Source organism: Myotis davidii, unplaced genomic scaffold (assembly GCF_000327345.1).
Source record: "Myotis davidii unplaced genomic scaffold, ASM32734v1 scaffold1364, whole genome shotgun sequence".
Lineage (NCBI taxonomy): Eukaryota > Metazoa > Chordata > Mammalia > Chiroptera > Vespertilionidae > Myotis > Myotis davidii.
The window spans coordinates 1,003,376-1,023,204 of record NW_006295736.1 but is presented as its reverse complement, the minus strand read 5'-3'; the positions used below and the strand labels follow the sequence as shown (position 1 = coordinate 1,023,204).

Below are 19,829 nucleotides of genomic sequence, written 5' to 3'. Positions count from 1 at the left end.
GGATTCTCCCTCCGGGTCCTGGGTCCCAGGACCTCCCAGCTCCCTGGGGCCCGGAGAAGCCTGGCTCACATGCCAGCCTCTCAGAGCCGACTCCCACCCCAGACATTGCCTAGTTTTGTCTGTTACGATCACTGGGATAAGAATCAGCATCTCAGTGTCAGGTGCCCACAAATCTGGGCTGTGAAGTGACAATGCTGGGATCACTCATATCCAGGATAGAAACGATAAGCACAAAGGAAAGTCATTTCGATAGTGACCAGAGTCACTTAAAGAAAGCCAAAGGTAAAATGGTTTGCAACAAATACCAAGGTGTTTAAAGTCCTACTTCCCAGCTCCAGACTGGGTTCTTTCCAGTTGCAATGGGAGAGCTTCACTAAAAGTCCTCCAGGGGGCGCCCTGCACCTGTGGCCAACATGGGCATTCCGTCCATGGGGCAGGATCTGCACTTGCACTGCACCTGAAGGACAGTCCTTGGGAATATTTTGTTCCGTTGTTCCATGGGCTGTCGACATCATCTCTCAGTGCAGTGCTCCAGACGCCCATGGGCCGCACACCTCGTTTGGTCCGTGTTAGCCTAGGGCCTCAAAATGCTGTATATTAAGGTCACTTGAAACACATCTTCATTCTATGTTACTTATTTGAAATGCAGTTACTTTCTTTTGTTTCCAGTGATCAATTGCTTGGTTTCCAACGATCAGTTGCTCAGTTTTCTGTTGGAGACTTTCAAAATTTTCTATTGATGTTAAATATTAACCCTGTCATATATTTTGCAAATGATTTCCCCTTTTCTCTGATTGCTTTTTTAAATAATATTTTTATATTCAAAGTTTAAATGTTTATGTAATCAAGTTTATTGGCCTTTTCCTTTCATATTTTCCCATTAATTTATGCTTATAGGGGTTTTTCTCACTGAGTGTATAAGTCTTTATTCTCACTGACTGTGATCACACAGACACAGAGTTGAAGTCCTGCGTCTTGAACCACTTCCTCTGGAACAGGTAGACGCATTTCTAATGAGACGTCTTTCTCCTCACGCAGGTGTGGCGGTCCCAGCCTGTGACCCTGGGGGTGACCTTCGAAGCCGCCATTCTCTGTGACATCTCCCAAGGCCTCTCCTACAGCTGGAGCCTCACCAATTCCGTGGGGTCGCCGGTGCCCCTGCCTCCTGCCATCAGCACCCACAGGCAGACCTTCACTGTCCCCCACTACTTCCTGGAACCCGGGAACTACACTGCGCTGGCCCAGGTGGGCAGCAGCTGGAGGCAGCACCTGCCCAGGCTCATGCTCCCTTCCCATCAGCCTCAGAGACCCTGGGACCCGGACCGGCCCATCCCAGAGGAGGGTGCTCTTAAATCCCTGGCATTCCTTTAAGGCCGTGATATGTTTGGGGTTAGAAAGGGAGCTTAAGGGTAAGCTAAACAAAACCAACACCATGGGAAAATGTACTGTTGGCAGAGAGGTTATAGACCAGGGAATAGTTGGGTGTTCTTATGTCCCCAGACCCAGAACCCCAGCTTCATGTTAACACAGACACGGAGAGGAAAATGCCCCTGCTCCTGTACCCCAGCCCCTCTGTCCCCAGTGGGCCTCCTGCTCCCAGACTCCAGCTCCTCTGTCCCCAGTGGGCCTGCTGCTCCTGTACCCCAGCCCCTCTGTCCCCAGTGGGCCTCCTGCTCCCAGACTCCAGCCCTTCTGTCTCTAGTGGGCACCCTGCCTGCCTCACTGACGCCCCCTTGTTGCCCATGTTCCAGGTGCAGGTGCGAGGCAGTCCTGTGCACAGCAATTACTGCGTGGGAGTGGAGGTGCGTGCCCGGGCACCTGTCAGCGTGATCTCCGAGGGCACACACCTGTTCGTCCCCAGGACCCCCTTGTCTACCATGGTCCTCAGGGGGTCCCTGTCCTACGACCCAGACAGGCCCGGGGCCACTCTCAGGTGAGCACTGGGGCTGTGGGGCCCTTCCTCCTTGTCCCAGCCTTCCTCCTCCTCTGCCCTCTCCACACTCAGCTCTGGGGCGCTGAGTTATAATCTACACAATTTTAAGGACCTTTACTTTTATCAAAGTAGTGTTTCATTTAGGATCAAAATGTAAGGGAGCTTTGGAAAGGGGCAGAATGAGTACCCTCTATGTGCTGGGTCCCTCAATGTCGGGTCCCTGGGCTCAGGCCTTGGTCCTCATCTCCACCCACTCCCCATCCCTGGGTGCCTGACCCAGTGTCTTGCCATGGACACTGTCCACACTCCACAGACACCATCCACATCGGTAACCTGGAACATGCATCACTGAGAATCATCCGCTGCTCCCTGGCAGGCCCCCCAGGAAAGCCACTTGGTGACACCACGGTCGCTAACTGACCAGAGCCGGCACGTCAGCCCCTCCATCGCTTCCCCACAGGTATCACTGGGCGTGCACCCCAGCCAGTGCCCCCGGCCGCCCCTGCTTTGCTGGGCCCTCTGCACGCAGCCCGGATGCCGGGGCGCCCACCCTGTCCTTCGCAGCGGACTCTCTCAGCAGTGGCTACGACCAGTTTCTTGTGACATTGACGGTGTCCAGCCACGGCCGGAACTCTTCCGAGGCGCAGGTGTTCCTGTCCACCCTCCCTGACGTGGCGCTCAGGTGCCAGCTGCCCTGTTGCCCCACAATGCCCATCTGGGTGCCCCAAGCCAGGCTGGGGGTGGGAGCCACCAAAGAAACCCACTGTGCATGTGGGAGATGGGCTCAGACACCGACCCGCTGTGCTGACGTGGGGCTCCAAGGGGGAGGTGCCCTCGCCTCCTAGCAGCTGCCTGGAGACGGGGTTGGCTCCAGGGCCCAGGGCCGAGGGCACAGAGGCTGAGTGTCTCAGGGCCTCTGTCCTGGCCTTCAGGCGCCACTGGGCACCATGGGCCCACAGGGGGGAGGCACCTGTCAGCTGAGTGTGATGTCACGGAGGCCACTGGCACCGAGGGCCACGCCCTGTCCCAGACCCTGAATGCAGGTCGGCGTGTGCCACAGCTGCTTTGGCCTCCTGGTAGGCGGGGGTGGGTGTCGCCTAGTGCCCTCAGCTCCACGGGACACTGGGCAGGCGGCCTCCATCCCTGGACCCTGCAGTTACTTGTGTAAAAACACCTCGTGGTCACAGCCTGTGCTGGGCGAGCTCCAGAGGCCTCCTGGGGGAAGCGCTCAGCCTCCCTGAGCGGTGGGGTGAGGTGGTGCATTGGCCCCCGGGACCAGGTGATCTGAACAAACCTGACCTGGAAAATGCGGCCAGAGCGTCTCGCCCTGTTTTCTGGAGCTCCGGCCTGGTTTGCATGTTGCAGGCGCGTGCACATCTCCTGGGAGACGTTCCGAGGCGTCCCTGTGAACTGGAACGAGGAGCTTTCGCTGCGGGCGGCTTGTGAAGACTGCGGGGAGGCGGCCCTCTCTTACTCCTGGGACCTCTTTTTGGTCAACGCTACAGGAGGGGACAGAGAGGAAGGTACAGACCAGCTTCGTTTTCATTTTATTTTTTTAGAGAGAGGGAGTGGAAGGGAGAGGGAGAGACAGAGAAACATGGATGTGAGAGAGACACATTGACTGGTTGCCTCCTGCAAGCACCTGACCTGGGCTGGGGGTTGAGCCTGCAACCGAGGTATGTGCCCTTGACCAGAATCAAACCTGAACCCCTTCAGTCCACGGGCCGATGCTCTACCCACTGAGCCGAGGCAGTGAGGGTGTGCGATGCTTGGCTTTGTTGGCGGAGTGGTTATTTTGAGATTGCTAAAATGTGTGAGATCTGATTGGCTTGACCCAACGTGTCTGGTCTTGGCATGAACTATTCGTCCCCAGTCCCTCCTGGCTTCACCCTTGGGAGGGCGGTGGTGACGGCCGAGACGAGGAGCCTCAGCTGCTGCCCTCAGCCTGGGGGCAGCGGGGGCTGCGCCGTCCCCACTGGGGCAGCTCTCCCGGGTGACAAACGCACTGAGCGCTTTGAAATAGCACACGCCCCCGCCACTCTGCTGGGGCCATTGTCCCTCCCCTGCTGTCCTCGGGGCCACTTGTGGGACCAAGAGAGGAGCCGTGGAAGGTGGTCCTCGCTCCGCACACCGGCTGTGATGGGAGCACTGCTCTGAGACTCTTCTTGGGTGGAAAATGTGGGTCCTAAGACTTTGCAAGGAGGCAAAGTCACGAGAAGTCACATGTGGGAACACAGCCCTGGTGGCGGGCGCGGGCGTGGGTGGCAGGCTCCTGGCTTTGGGCCAGAGGTGATGTTGTGCCGGGGCCACGTGGACCGGACAAGGGCTGTGTTCTGAGCTGGCTGTGCGGCCCTCAGTAGGGCGGTGCCGTCCACACTCCTCACGTGTTTATGTTTCCTCGGCGCCAGAGGAAGCATACACACTGGGAGTGGCCCCGTGTTGAAGGAACAGGATGACACGGAGGGTCATGTGCCATCTGGCCGGTGACCGTGTGGGTCTGAAGCCAAGCCTGTACTCAGTGTCCCAGGGCGCAGGGTCACCGTGTGGCTGCCCTTTCTCCAGGGCCAGCGCTCGTCCTCTCGGGTGTGGCCCAGCCCTGTTCTCACAGAATCTGACTCACGTGGCAGCAGGGATGCTGACAGGGCTGTGAGCTCTGCGTCCACGTCCTGGCAAAGTTGTTCCTTGTTCTTGACCCTGTTTCCTCAGTCCTGCAGCACAGACAGGTGAATGCAGGTTAGGAGAGGCTCCATGCGCCCAGAAGTTTCTAGCGTTTTTGTGAATGCCCCAGTGGGGTGCAGAGCATGTGGCGGGGCCTGTGGGAGGCGAACCCAGGGGAGATGGACGGGCCGGCCTCCCAGCAGCCGGGCTGCCCCACGACACCTCTAGGTGCAGTTTTCACGTGGTGGTTGTTCAGGACAGAACATGCTCGTGGAATCAGTACACGTAGAGAAACCAAATGTCTTCTGTGTTCAAGTTCCCTTTTGCAGAACCGTGGGGCTGCTGGGCTCCTCAGGATTGGGGTCTGTGTCGAAGCTTCCCGAGTCCTACCCACGGTCCCCAAGGCCACGCCGGACCGAGCCCCACGCCACGCCTGTGCCGTTCGCACGGGAGCCACGGCCCTGGACCCTGGGCCAGGCTGGCCTCTCAGCCACGGGGAGAGCCTCCGTGGAGTCCATGGTCCCTGCACCCCAAGTTCCCGCTGCTGGTGACCCTGTGGCCCCAGAAGGGGATCCCTGGGATGAGGGGTCCCCGGGGAGTCCAACCCCTCACCCCCCTGGTAAGTGCTGTCCCCTCACTGGTACCTGCCCTCGCCCTGGAGGTGCCCTCCGGGCCTTGTGTTCGTCTCTGATGGGCCCAGAAGAGTTGACTGAGCCAGGCTCTGCCCACACCACCTCCTCATCCTTCCTCCCCAATGGCCACGGGTGCCCTGTGTCCCCGCTTTCAGGTGGGACAAGAACTATTTCGGTGCCTAGAAGGTGAGAGACATTCCTTGTCAGTGATCCAGGCTCTGGCCCAGCACTCACCTGCCCCTCCCGTCCCTCCCTGACGCCATCCAGCGTGGCCGCTCAGGGTCATGGTCCTGTGCCCTGGCAAAGGCCTGCACCCCAGAGTCCCAGCCTTGGGGTCGTTGGTGGGAGAGCCTCCATGAACCCCTCAAGTGTAGGAGGGAAGTGCCTGGGGACAGAAAGGTGACAGTGGCAGCCGGACACTCCTGTCGGTGTCTCCCATGGGAGACAAGAGTGAGGCCCCGGAGGACAGTTCTGGGCCTTGGCATCCCCCCAACTAACCAATGGAGCCCTACTTGTTGGGGGAGCAGGGACAGCGACTGCCTCCCCACTGTCCCATGTGCTGGGCGTGGCCTCTGGGGGTTTTGTGCCCGCAGAGCAGGGCTGGGGCCCTGAGGTGGCCCAGAGCAACGTGTGTGCTCCCTCGGGTCCTGTGTTTCAGGGGAGCCTGGTTTACGGGAAACGCTCTCATTCTGTCCTTCACGCAGACTTTGAGGCCTATTACAGTGACGTCCAAGAAGCGGTGCCCTCGAGAGGACGGCAGCCGGCTGCCTGTGAGTCTGCTCTCCCCTGAACCCAGGCCCCTCCCTGTGCTCCAAGGCCGAGGGCAGTCTGCGCTCCTTTGGGTGGCAGGGTCTGGCCCTGTTTCCAGCTTACCTGCTGGGGAGCCCAGGCCCCGACACTGCCGCTCTCCCATCCTCGGACATGGGCGGCATCTGCCAACAGGCCTCCCTCGGCGCTCCTCCCAGGCCTCACCTTACCGCCCCTCCCCAGCCCAGAGTGTGTACCCCCAGCCCCCTGTCCTCAGGCTCTTTCTGTCTCTCTATTCTGCTCTGCAAGGCATGTTTCTTGTTTTAAAATAATTTTTATTTTTCCATTTTAGTTGACAGAGGATATGACATTAATTTCAGGTGTACACCATAGTGATTAGACATTTATATATTTTACTAAGTGGTCCCCCTGATATTTCCAGTACCCACCCGGCACCATTCATAGTTATTACAATACTATTGATTGTATTCCCTGTGCTGTACTTCATAGCCCAATGACTTTTGTAACAGCCAATCTGTGCTTCTCTTAAGTCCACAGGCCAATGCTCTATCCACTGAGTAACACCAGTCAAGGCCAATCTGTGCTTCTCAATCCCTTCACCTTCTTCACCCATCCCACCGCTCTCCTCTGGCAACCACCAGTATGTTCTCTGTATCTATGAGTCTTTCTGTTCATTTGTTTTTTTAGATTCCACGTATAATTGAAATTATATGGTATTTATCTTTCTCTGTCTGACTTATTTCACTCAACACAGTACCCCTGAGGTCCCTCCATGCTGTCACAAATGGCAAGATTTCACCCTTTCCTACGGCCGAGTCTATTCCATCCTATATGTGCGTCTACTGCTGGGCACTCAGTTGCGTGCACGCGTTGGCTCCTGTAAAAACACTGCAGTGGCCACAGGAGTGTACACATCTCTTTGAATAGTGTTTGGGTTTCTTCAGATAAGCACCCAGAAGCAGAGTTGCTGGCCCTTCTCTATCTTGTGGTATAGCCTTCATTTTAAATGTCCTGGTATAGTTACTGCTGCCCTGCCTTTCAAGTTCCCATTTCCATGAAATACCTTTTCCACCCTCGACTCACAGCCTGCACCTGTGGATCTGAGTGGGTCTCTTGTAGGCAGCACATGTGAGGGTCTTGCTTTCTTGTCCATTCACCATCCTACATCTTTTGGTTGGAGCATTTAATCTGTGTACACCTAATGATTGCTGACAGACATGTAATTTCCGCCATTTTATTATTTATAGTTTTGATCTTTTTTTCCCCTTCTTCTTTTAAAGAAGTTCCTTTAAGTTTCTTGTAATACCGGTTTGTTGGCGACGAACTCCGTTAGCTCTCTCTTGTCTGGAAAGGGAAGGTTTCCAAGGCAGTACACTTGTATTGGCCCTCAGTGCGCATGTTCTCGCTGACAACGCATGACCAGGAGTGAGTGGTTCATCCAGCCCATGAACAATGCTTAATAGATGCACAACTGCGGATACTTTGTTTGTTGAATGAATATTGAGTGAGTGAGAGTTACTTGTCTACCGCATGACCAGATGGGTGGTCAGTGAGCCCTTTGTTTATGACTCACTGTGCTGTGCTCTTTGGCCATCCCCCTGATCAGCCTGGATGCTGGTTCCTCTGACCACCCCATGCTCCTTCTGCTCCCCCAGGCCTGTGAGGGGCTCACTTCGCACTCCCAGCAGGTGCTTCATAAATAACGTTGAATGAGGGAAAGGCCTGCGTTCATAAGTCACTCCTCCTGATGGTTCAGTCCTTCTAACCCCAACATGGATCCACTTTATCATTTCACCTTGTTTAACGGCATTTGTTTGGAGTCCGAAGTCGGCGTTTCCTGAGCAAGCCTGGCACCCTCCCCCCGCTGGACAGACAGACATTGTCTCTCTGCCCGGGCCAGCGGCCCAGTCACCTCACACACCCAGCCCGGCCCAGCATGCCAGGCCTGCCTCCCAGGGCCCACACAGGGGACGACGGAGGGAGCTGAGGTCTCATCTCTTCTTTCCTGCTCCCCCTCCAGCCACACCCAGACCCTCCCTGAGCAGCTTTTTCTAAAGCCCATTCCCTCTGTCTGAGCCTCTCCCCCGGGCTGCCAACCCGGCCCTAGAACGGCCCGTCCCAGCCCCTCCGTGCGCCTGCTCTGTCTCCCCAGAGCACTTCCGTCACTGGCTTTCCTCTGCTCGTGGTGTGTTTCCTCGAGTGTTTCCTGACACCCTCACCTAGACGTCCACATGGCAGGGCCCGCTCCGTCTGCCGTGGTGTTTCCTGTAGACTCACTCCTGGCCGTGGCCCAAGCACATGTGAGCTGGGGAAATGCCGCGGAGCCACTGATCGTGCGAGGCGTTTAGACAAGCGGGTCCCGAGAGAGTGGGCAGCACTGATCTCAGCCTTGAACCACTAGCACTTTAAGGGAACCATGGCCACCTTTGTCTCCGCCAGCCCTGACCCGGCATGTCTCCTAGGGACCAGCATGCACCTCTCAGCGTCGGGACCCAGTGAGGACGGGAGCCGTGGGGATGGGGACAACCTGGTGGGCCACTTCCTCCCGACCGCCAGTGCCCGGCCTGCACTCCTGGTCGACTGGCCCAAGTCCCCCGTGAGCCGAGCCGTTTTTCAGGGCTACACCGCGTCCGGTACGAGTGCCCCTCTGCCCTGGAACCTTAGCGGTCGCAGAGGTTCCAACACCAGCCTCCCCCTCCCCCCATTTCTTCTGGGCCTTCTCCTTGGACTAGAGACAGACTGGGGGTCATGATGCCTCTTTAGTTTTGCTCGTCCCTCAGTGGCCACAGGCCTGCGGGTGTCCCTCGCTTTTGCAAAGTAAGGGGAAGAGGCTGCTGAGCAGGCACAGGCGCAGAGGACAGTGCCGCCCCCTCGTGCACGCATCCTGTATGCCTGCTGGGGTGTGTGTGTGCCTCCCCGGGTGTGTGCGCGCCTCCCAGGGTGTGTGTGTGCCTCCCCGGGTGTGTGCGCGCCTCCCTGGGTGTGTGTGTGCACCTCCCCGGGTGTGGGTGCGCCTGCTGGGGTGTGGGCCCCGGGCCTGCAGACTGAGTGCAGGACGCTGCCCGAGGAGCATGGCGGCAGCTGAGTGAGCCTCTGTCTTTGAGATCTTGGGCCCGTGGTCCGCAGTCGCGCTTGGGTCCAGGAGTCCCTCCCACTCCTGGAGACACTAGGCCAGTGGTCGGCAAACTCATTAGTCCACAGAGCCAAATATCAACAGGACAACGATTGAAATTTCTTTTGAGAGCCAAATTTTTTAAACTTAAACTATATAGGTAGGTACACTGTTATTAACTTAATTAGGGTCCTCCTCAGGCTTAGGAAGAGCCACACTCAAGGGGCCAAAAAGCCGCCTGTGGCTCACGAGCCGCAGTTTGCTGATCACTGCACTAGGATGTCGTTTGAAAGGGATCCACTTGGTTTAGGGGCCTCCTCAAAACACTCGGACAGCGTTCTTCCCAGAGTCCTCTCCTTCCTGGGAGTCGAGGGCCTTCTGACTGGCCCCTGGATTGGGCTCCGTTTGACTCCGTTGAGTGGGAGCAGAGATGAGCTTCGTGCTTTGTAATAAGGGGCCGGAGGTAACGAACAGACGTGTCCTTTCCAGGTGAGACAAGCAGGGCTAATGGGACCTCTTTGCTCCTTCGGCTGCAGTGGCCGAGGAAGGGTGTGTCTGAGCTGCTGCCCTTGGGGTGCCCTGACGAGTGGTCCCCGCCCCTCATTTTCCGCAGGGATCACGGGACAGACGGTGACAGTGAAGCCGCACTCACTGCGCCCTGGAGAGACATACGTCCTGCAAGCAGCGGTGGGTAGGTGGCCCCTGGGCCTGGCGGGGAGCTGAGCCACGTGCCTGCTGTTAGGATGAGGGTCAGCTTCCTCGGAGTTTTACACAATTTAACACATTTAACTTGTGCCTGTAATTTATTTCAAGAAAAAGACATCGGAAGTAAAAAACAACTTTATGCATGAGAATTATCATTTCAGGGTAATGGAAAATGAAATGTTTAGTCATTGGGAAACAGTCGTTATGCAGTTTAGAGAATACAGTGGGGCCTTGACTTACAAGTTTAATTCGTTCTGAGACCGAGCTCGTTAAGGAGCTCATTAACTCAAATTACTCGATCAACTCAATGCAAAAAATCTGCGGAGAGACAGCTGGTATCTCAAAAAACTCGTTAGTCGGGACACTTGTAAGTCAAGGCCCTATTGTACTATACTTATTTATGACATTGATTTTGAATGCTGTATGGCATCACAGGAAACATTTACAGTTATCAGTGCAGCTTATAGAAGCCAAATAGAAACCCTATCAGTGCTGTAGAGTTCAGCAGCGATACTTGCGTGTTCCGGACAGGGCTGCACACAGCGGGAGTGGAGGGTCTGGTTTGCTGGGGTGGATTCTGCCTATGAGGCTGTTGTCTGGCTCCCAGGTCTTGTCCGTCCACCAATCTCTCAGGGTCTCGGGCACGGCTGCCCCAGTGAGCAAGCACCCAAATAGTGCTGCATCAGTGGGTGCCGCATGGCAGGGGTCCCGGGCCCAGCGTCCCCTGATGCAGGCACTGGCGTAGATTGCCGGCCCCTCTGGGTCTGACCCAGCAGGTTGGGGTGTCCCCGGGGTCGCGGTCTGTCAAGATCACAGCAACGCCAAAGCCGCAGATCTGGGGGCCACATGGTCTGTGCTTTGAGAACCTCTGGGGCTGCCTTTGGTTCCCAGCATGCAGGTGTCACCCCTCTCCCTGCAGCTTCGGGGCACAGCTTTCTAGGGAAGGCTCAGCTGTATGTGACCGTCAATCAGGCTCCGCGGGACGTGGCCTGCCAGGTGCAGCCCCACCGCGGCCTCGAGGCAGACACCGTCTTCAGCGTCTTCTGCACGTCGGGGAGGCCGGTGAGCACGCAGACCCCGTCTGTCCTGAAGGATAGACCCTGTCTGCCTCTGATGAAACGCTGGGGGTGTGAGTGTCCTCATCCCCCCGACTGTGCATCTGTGACTGTCCCAGGTCCCGGCCAGGAGAGCCCACGGCCGCGAGTGACAGACACAGCCGCGTGTACCTGCCCCAGTCCATCTGTGCCTGACCTCGGGTGGGTGAGGACGGGGTGTGAGGACTTAATGGGGGTAATGCTGTTTGCTCACCTGTGCTCTTTCCTTCACTACGGAACGGATCGCAGGACTTCCGCTATGAGTTTGGTTACCAGATAGGAAACGCCTCCAAGTGCACCCTGTACCGGGGGACAGACGCCCAGCACTACTTTGCACTGCCAGCTGGGGAGCCCATGGATGGTTATCAAGGTGAGCCCCGGACAGATGGTGGGCAGGACTCCACTCCGTCTCCCCAGCAGGGACCCCACCACAAACCCTGGCCCTGTCACAGGAAGGAGTTCCCGAGTCCCCAAAAAACTGCTTCCTGCCATGCCCATGTCTGTGCATAAATGACTTCAGTGGGGTTCTCCATGCCTTCGTCTGGACCTGCCATAGCCCTGCCCTCCCTCGGCCCTGGTTCCAGCAGTACCAGCCTGGACCTGCACCTCGGGGTCTGCGGACCCCTCCCTGGCCTTGCCCGCTCGGCACTCACCACGTTTTTAACTTGACTGTAGTCCTGAGTAGGCAGGGAGGTTGAGACAGGGGCAGTCCTGGCCACCCTGGCATCTTGCTGCTGTCGGTACACAGTGCAGGCCAGTGACAGGGAGTGAGCGTGTGAGCCATGGCTCATTTCCTGACCCTCCGCACGACGGCTGCCTGCCCCCACCCCATTTTGCGGGCTGTTTCCCTCCCGGCTATGCATGCACCCCCCGCCCTGCCCTGTTCCGTGTGGATTCGCCTCAGCTCTGCCTCCTGGAGGTCCCGTCACCGCCCAGCACACAGGTGGACCAGTGGTGTCGGGACTGGTCCTCTGGGCTCTTGTCTCTCCCTTGCCATTGAATTTGAAGAAGTTTCTCTGCCACACAGGCGCTGACCTCTGCTTGTCCCTTCCAGTCCTGGTGTCCACTGTGATCACTGATGGTGACGGCTCCCAGACGCAGCCCTGTGCCGTGGCCGTGACTGTGCTGCCCCGTCTCCATGGGGACCGCTGCCCCGGCCAGGAAGTGTGAGTGAGGCTCTGTGTCCCAGCCGCCTCCGTGGAGTCCTTGGTGGCGCCTGCAGCCCAGTCCCCGACGTCTGCGCGGGCTTCCCGCATGTGCTCTGGGGCTGTACCGCTCGTCGTCTTTCTTCGCACAGCTCACTCTTCATGGGTGTCAACTCATATACCATGGAGTTCGCCCGTCTGCAGTGCACACATCCTTGGGTTTCCTACGCTTACAGTTGCCAGACGAGGACCTTTCATCGATTCCACAGTCCTTGTTCTCAGTGGTCCCATCCCTGTCCCCACCCAGCTTCCTCCCTCCAGCCCCAGCCCTGGATCTCATCCGAGAGCCCACTTCTGTCCCCAGTTTTGCTGATTCTGGACCTTTTATGTCAATGGGGTGATGCCCCCGGTGGTCTTCTGTGACTGGCTTCCTGGACTCACTTCCTGTTACGTGTGTGAGGTGCATCCTTGTTGCCAGACCTCATTCCTCTTTGTGACTGAATGACAGTTTGTCTTGGATGCGCCACGGTTTTCTCCATCTTCAGCTGATGGCTGGTGCGAACGGTGCTGTGAGCGTAGATGTGGACGTGTTTTCCTGTCTCAGGCGGATTCCTGGGCGTGATTGCCGGGTCTCACAGTGATGCTGTGTTGACCATTGTGAGGTCCTGCCAGACTGTTTTCCCAAGCGGCTGCTCGTGTACCTGTGGGTCCCGCGTCGTGCTCACCAGCTTGCTCTGTGCCTGGCCCTGGTGACGGACGGTGCTGGCATCTGCCCATGGGCTTTGTGCCATCGCTGTCTGTCCCGACACCGTGGTCTTCACCGGCTGCCTCTCCATGACTGAGGCTGCGAGTCCCTCATGTTCTGGCGACATCCCTCGTCAGGGAAGTGACTTGTGCACGTTTCTCCCGCCGCGGGTTGGGTTTTCTCTTCCATGTGGTGTCACTGACACACAAAAGTTTTAGGTTTGATGAAGTCCAACCTGTTCTCTTACTGCTGGTGCTTTTGATGCATTTAAGAAATTACCGCCCACCCCAGGCCAGGACAGTCACTCCTGCCCTCTTCTGAGAGGCTCGCGGTCTCACTCACAGAGCTGAGCCTTGGAGCTGGGGCGTGTGGTGCGAGGCAGGCTCCAGGCCTGCACTTCTGCACGTAGCCAAGCAGTGTCCCTGCACCACAGGCCAGAAAGGTCCCCTCCCCCCGAACCGTCTTCGTCCCTTTGTCAGAAGTCAATGGGCCACAAGCGTTAGTGTCTATTTCTGGGCCGTCCACGCTCTTTCATTGACCTTCAAGTCTCTTACACCAGGACCACACTGTCCAACTGCTGAGTGCGAAGTAACCTTTGAAGTGGGGAGCATGAACCCGCAGCTGAGTCTGCGTTTTCAGGGTTGTGGTTACTCTGAGCCTCCTGGTAAATAGTTGGTCCGTTTCTACCAACAAGCCCCTGGAATGTTGATGGGTTGCCCGGAGCCAGGATGTCACCTTGGGAACATTGCTGCCTTGGCAACATGAGCCTTCAAACCAGGAGCAGTTTCCCATGTACTTAGATCTTTGCTTTCCTCAGTCACATCGTACAGTTTTCAGGGTACAAACATTGAACTTTTTGTTAAATGGATCATAAGTATTTTGTTCTTTTTGATGTTACTACGAATGGACTTGTTTTCATAGTTACTTGGAGTTTTCTGTAGTGTACACTGATACTTGCGTGTGGATCGTGTGTCCTGCAGCCTTCCACGCACTCGCTAGCTCTGGTGGGCTTCTAGCATATTCCGTGGGGTTTTCTGTGAATGAGACGTGCCACCTGTGATGAGAGAGGGTGTCACTCCCTCTCGGCTGCGCACTCCTGCTGCTTTTTCCGCCGAGCAGAAGTGGCAGAGACCAAGATCCCGGTCCTGCCCCAGGCCTGGGCAGGCGGCAGTCCGCCCGCAGCCTCTCTTCGGGTGGCGCTGACGTAGGTTCTCCACAGATGCCTGTGAGCAGGTGGGAGAAGGCCCTGCACTCGTGGATTTGGGTGGTTTTATCACCACGGCCGTTGGATTTTGGATTTTGTCAGTGCTCTGCTAGATCCATTGAGATGATCACGAGGGCTTGACCTTCCGCCTGCTGATCTGGTGCATTTCATAGGTTGGCTTCACCCTGAATCACTCCTATGTTCCTGGGCTGACCACACGTGGCCATGTGCATCATCCCATCCACTCTGTGGGTCTGGGTGCTGCTCATCACCTCTGCCTATGGGACCACCTGCAGCCGTTGGGGTCTCCTGTCCAGCTCGCACTGACTCCCTTCACCTGCCGTGTGCCTGTGTCACTCTGTGTGGCTCTTGGGCCTGTTCAGCTCTGATAAAGGAGGCTCATAGGATTTGATGTGACTCCTCTCTGTGTCTTTTTCGTTTCCTCTGCACAGACCCGCCCCAGAGTGTTTCTGTCGTGGATACCACACTTGCAGTGGGTGGGCCAGAGTGTTTTGAACATGTTGGACGATCATGGTAACTGTCTGTGTCCTTCAGGTACAATGCTAGCCTGAGGAACCTCTCCACCCTCCAACAGATGGGCAGTGACACGGAAGTCAGGAACTATGTCGCCGTGACTACCAGGGTCCTGAGTCGCTGGGCTAGGGAGGGCGGGAGCCCCTCCTGTGGCCAGTGGTCCGGAATTCAGGACGTGTTTATTTCTTCAATCTGCAGATTAGCTCCCCAGGACCAGGTATGGCCCAGAGTGTCTGTAGGTCTGTCTGTGCAGCAGGAACTGAGACTGGTCAGCTCGCTAGCAAGTGGTCGTGCTGTGAGGTACCATCAGTCATGAGACTGGTGGGCCGGCCTTCGCGCTGATGTGGGGCTGTGGCTCTCACTTGTGCACACGTCTCACAGACGAGTGGGCTGGTTACTAGAGACCCACATCAGCCACGTAGGAGGAAATGATGTAAACCCAACCCGATCCCGCCTGGTAACAACGGCACAGCAGTGAGGCTTACGATTCTGTGGCTTCCAGGGCAGCAACCACGTACTGCTGTGGCACTGTCCTCGCCAGCATGGCTGTGCCTCCATCTTGCCATGGTCACAGAGGATAGTCACATCTACGCCATCGTCACTGTGGCATCACCATGGCGAGGACAGCCACATCTAAGAGCACACTCCATTGTCACCATGGCCACAAACAGCCACATCTAAGGGCACACTCCATTGTCACCATGGCAACAACAGCCACATCTAAGGGCACACTCCATTGTCACCATGGCAACAACAGCCACATCTAAGGGCACACTCCATTGTCACCATGGCAACAACAGCCACATCTAAGGGCACACTCCATTGACACCATGGCAACAACAGCCACATCTAAGGGCACACTCCATTGTCACCATGGCAACAACAGCCACATCTAAGGACACACTCCATTGTTACCATGGGGCTCAGCTCCCCCTGCTGTACTCTGGTCCCTGAGCCCTCAGGTCCCCCCTGATGGGGTGGGAGGTAGCCAGCGGGCGCAAGGCAGGGGGGCCACATAGGCTGGAAAACGTGGGCCCGAGGTGACGGTCTCTCCCATGTCAGCCTCCCTTTGTCTCTGAGCCCAAACATGGGGTCTGCTCCATCTCCGCGCAGCGAGCTGAGCCGTGTGGCCCTGACTGACGGCTGACTCCCTCCCTTGTCATCTTGTCATTTCCATTTCTCCTGGTCAGGAGGAAGCGACCGACTCTGTCCTCCTGCTGAGGGACCTGCTGCGCTTCCCCAACAAGGTGAGTCCCTTGGTCCAGGTGTGTCCCTCCTGCTTCCCTCACAGGGACCTCTGGCAGCTCCGAGTCCTGTGAGGGCCCCGTGAGCACCCGCAGGTGGGTTCGGTTCAGGCAGGTCACCGTTTCGATGTGGGTCACCTCCGCGAGCAGCGAACGGCCCAGCCACGTTCCCTGGGACGTGCTTTGCTTGCCGAGGCCTCTAGTCTCCCCTGGTCACTTTACGGGTCTGGGGACAGACTCGGGGGAGTTAATGTCACTTGTGAAGTTGGTGCCGATCCAGATCCGGACCTGGCCCATCCTCCCCGCCTGGTGTGTGGTGTCCCTCCCGGAGGGCGGGCCAGGTGGCGTGGGCGCTGTTGAGGGGCCTCTACCCCTGCCGGTTTCCACGCAGATGAGCCTCGCAAGCGCTCTTCTCATCCTCGACTGCGCACACACGCTGCTGGCCCCCAGCCGGCCCCCCGCAGGCTGCGCGGTGGAGGCGGGCCAGGTGCGGGAGCTCATCCTTCTCGTGTCTGGGGTCCTGGAGGCCAGCGACCACGGTCACTCAAGGAGCTCGGGCCGCCTGCTGGAGGAAGGTGCTCAGGCCATTGCAGACGTGCTGCTGGTACGGTCTTCCTCCTCCTCGGGTAACGGCTGCTCCTCCCTCAGACAGGAACTGGCTTAGTAATTGCTCTCAAAACCCGCAATGATCTGTGGTCCTGGGGTCTGATGGCTACAATGCCGGGGACCTTGGTCTTGGGGAATGTTCACGGTGAGCTGTGTTTCGTGGGTAGTGCAATGTGCAGTGGATGTCACCCCTGTCCCGTCCCCTAGGTCCAGTGGGTTTCCATGAGGGACATGGGGTCTGTATCCTGAGGGGTGCAGGGTGTAAGGCGGATGGTGGTGTGATGTGGAAGCAGCCCCGACAGACCTGGCCGTCAGCGGTCATTTCATGTGCTCCTGCTGCAGTGACCACAGAACAGTGTGTCAGGATTGGTTGGGTTCTTTCCAGAAGCTTCCATGCCTCCTCGGTCCCCATTTATCCTCTCCCCTGCCCAGACCTGCTGGTCACGTAGCTGGTGCAGGGTGTAAGGCGGATGGTGGTGTGATGTGGAAGCAGCCCCGACAGACCTGGCCGTCAGCGGTCATTTCATGTGCTCCTGCTGCAGTGACCACAGAACAGTGTGTCAGGATTGGTTGGGTTCTTTCCAGAAGCTTCCATGCCTCCTCGGTCCCCATTTATCCTCTCCCCTGCCCAGACCTGCTGGTCACGTAGCTGATACTTGGTGTGATGCTGGGGAAAGGAAAAAGGGGTGTTTTTTTTTTTGTTCGATGTGAGCCCAGTGACCGCAGCCGAGCAGCAGTCGGCACATTTAGACGGCACCTCCCGCCCTGCCTGCTCTGCGCCCACGGCGCTGCGCTCGTGGCCCTGGCAGCCCCGCATGTAGTAGTCAAGGTCTTGGCTCCCTGGGGCTGAGGAGCCCACGGAGCCAGCTGTGGGCACAAGTGAGTGGAGCGTCTCAGGAAGACGCATCGACACAAAAGCAGCTCGCATCCCCATCACAGGGCTGCCCCGTCCTGGGGTCCAGTCCTGGCTCAGGCCTTTCCAGGTGTTTCCGCCTCTTGGGTCTGATCCGGAAGGTGGTCCCGCCCGTCAGTGTTGGACCCGTGCTTTCCAGGGCTGCCTGTCCTCACGCGGTGAGCACCGGGTCCACGTGAGCGCCGGGCAGACGGAGGCCCAGGCGCAACTTCATCGCCACCCTCAGAGCTCCGTGCAGAGCCTGGGCCCCATCCAGGTGCGCCTCCCTGTAGACCTGGCCGGGTGGGAGCCCAGCCCGTGCTACGTGAGCCAGCTCCTGCTCTTCAGGAGGAGCTCCTTTCTACAGGGACGCGCTCCTGGCCAGGTGAGCACTTCCTGTGCCGCCGCTTGGACCCACCATCGAAGTCGGAGGCGGAGTGGGCTGGGCGTGCATCACGGCGAGGCTGGCCACAGGTCCCGGGAGGCTGAGCCACAAGGGGACCAGAGCCGAGGGCGTGTGGCAGTGGGGGCGCCGGGAGGAGGTGCCAGCGTTTCTGGGCTGTGAACACGGGCTTCACATCTGCTTGTGTCCAGGTCAAGAGGGTTGGGGCCGGGCCCCAGCGCCGTGCTCCTGTTTCTGTGCGCAGACTCTCGCTCGAGGGCCAGGCTCCCTGGGCCCCCGATAATGTCTGATGGACGAGCATACACAAATGAATGACAAACTCATCATGTGGTTCAAAAATGCTCATTTTCAACAGCAGTCACACACCCCCTTTTAGGGAAATAGACATGAAAATAATCCCAACTAACAAGCAATAAAGAAATAGAGATTAAAGTGAGTTTTTTCAACCTAAAAAGTGCAGTTGTGTAGAGACATACCCGGTGGAGGTGGAGGTGGAGGTGGAGCGAGCAGGTGTCTGCCCATCTGGAGGCACTTCGTCTAAGCGCCCAGGGCTCCAGAAACACCCGGACCCGTTGTTTCCTCCCCCCACCTCCCAGGAAACAGGAGAGATTTCCTCAAAGCGACAAGCTTTATGTGTTTTTTCAGAACGACCGTAGTTCTGATAACCTGGCTGCTCCGCAGACAGCCCGCCCACTGGTTATGTGAATGCATCACTCAGGGGAATCCATAGGTAGCTAATCAAGCTATGACAACCAGGGAGTTGTAGTGGCTTTGGAAGATTTCACGCAAAAACAAAAGTAGAACATTTGCTGCCCACTCAGTGTGTCCCCACCCAGGAGCGCCCGGATGCCCCAGGCAGGCGTCCTCGGGTAAGGCTCGCGGCAGGGCTCGGCAGTGCTGGGGGCCGTCTGCGCCTCTGCTCATTGTCACTCGGCAGCTGTGGCTTTCATATGAGCTTTTAGAATAAAAAATAAAATGCTTTAACAAACTTTAAGAATGATTAACTTAATAAGAGCAGTGCACATGAAGCCATCCCCCACCCCGTCCTGCCGTGACCCCCTCTGGCCGGTGACCCCTGTGTTCCCTGATGATGTAGCCGCCACCTGGCTGGCGTCACCACTGCAAGGCGCTCTGTGTCCCCAGGTTGGTGCTCTGCTGGCCCTGTCCCTGCACCGCTGCTCCAGCCGAAGGCCCCTGCACAAGCCACGGCTGAGGACGCCCGTGACCGTGGAGTTCGGGGAGGAAGGTGCCCCGGTGAGGACAGCCCTGCCCAGTCCCCTCAGCTGTGTTTAGGCTGCCCTGGTGACATGCAACGTCTTCACTCTTCCGAAAGCCAATTCTGCTCGTTGTCCACATGCTGACAGGGCGACAGGAGAAATGAAACGACGTTTGTGCTGCTTCGGGATAGAGTGAACGTCCACCACTTCGCTGGGCTGTCCGCAGCCGGCCCGGAGGCCCTGCAGATCCGAGTGGAGTTCTCCCAGCTGGCCGCCAGGGTGTTCCCCGTCATGTTGCTGGTGAGGTGCGTGGCTGACGCTGTGGGTAGTGGGGTCAGGGCAGGAGACGTGCCTGTGAGAACTCCTGTGAGTGAGGTTGCACTCTGCAGCCGTGTGCGGCGGGTTGTGGAAGAGATGCAGTGACGGCCGCTCAGGGAGGAGGTGTCGCTGCCTCAGACGGACCCAGCCTGCCATTTGCAGGAGAGACTGGACCGTGGAGAGAGCGCAGGTGTCCGTCCAGGACTCTCAGTGCACGTCTGGGCAGGACTCTCAATCTTTCATTTAAAAAATATATTTTTATAGATTGCAGAGAGGAAGGAAGTGGGAGAGAGAGATAGAAACATCATGGATGGGCTGCCTCCTGCACGCCCCGCACTGGGATCGAGCCTGAAACCCAAGCATGTGCCCTGACAGGAATTGAACTCTGACCTCCTGGTTCATAGGTCGATGCTCAACCACTGAGCCACACCTGCCAGGCTGGTGTTTTTTCCAGTGAAGCAACGAGTGAGTGCCACACAGTTCTCGTGACGATGTGGTGCGTGGGGCCCAGCCTGCCTCGCTGGTGAAAGGGTGTCTGCACAAAAGCAGGTGGCAAAGCCCGAGAGGAAAGACTGAGACCAGACTGTGCTCACGGCTCTGCTTGTCCCAGGTTCTCCGA

At 57.6% G+C, this 19,829-nt stretch overlaps 1 protein-coding gene across 1 annotated transcript in view; it reads left to right on the top strand.

Annotated features, from left to right (window-relative positions):
- LOC102760855 (polycystic kidney disease protein 1-like 1) overlaps positions 1-19,829 on the top strand; it is a gene marked incomplete at its 5' end in the record, with an annotated part of 66,382 nt that overhangs the window by 2,743 nt on the left and 43,810 nt on the right. The window contains 18 exons of the mRNA XM_015568213.1: positions 215-282; positions 1,019-1,245; positions 1,752-1,933; positions 2,394-2,615; positions 3,299-3,456; positions 4,908-5,210; positions 5,817-5,993; positions 8,454-8,624; positions 9,717-9,794; positions 10,728-10,870; positions 11,152-11,272; positions 11,957-12,068; positions 14,552-14,747; positions 15,721-15,777; positions 16,166-16,400; positions 17,320-17,657; positions 18,819-18,929; positions 19,040-19,197. Of these exons, the coding sequence (XP_015423699.1) occupies positions 215-282; positions 1,019-1,245; positions 1,752-1,933; positions 2,394-2,615; positions 3,299-3,456; positions 4,908-5,210; positions 5,817-5,993; positions 8,454-8,624; positions 9,717-9,794; positions 10,728-10,870; positions 11,152-11,272; positions 11,957-12,068; positions 14,552-14,747; positions 15,721-15,777; positions 16,166-16,400; positions 17,320-17,657; positions 18,819-18,929; positions 19,040-19,197 (3,057 nt within the window). The remainder of the gene's footprint in view (positions 1-214; positions 283-1,018; positions 1,246-1,751; positions 1,934-2,393; positions 2,616-3,298; positions 3,457-4,907; positions 5,211-5,816; positions 5,994-8,453; positions 8,625-9,716; positions 9,795-10,727; positions 10,871-11,151; positions 11,273-11,956; positions 12,069-14,551; positions 14,748-15,720; positions 15,778-16,165; positions 16,401-17,319; positions 17,658-18,818; positions 18,930-19,039; positions 19,198-19,829) is intronic.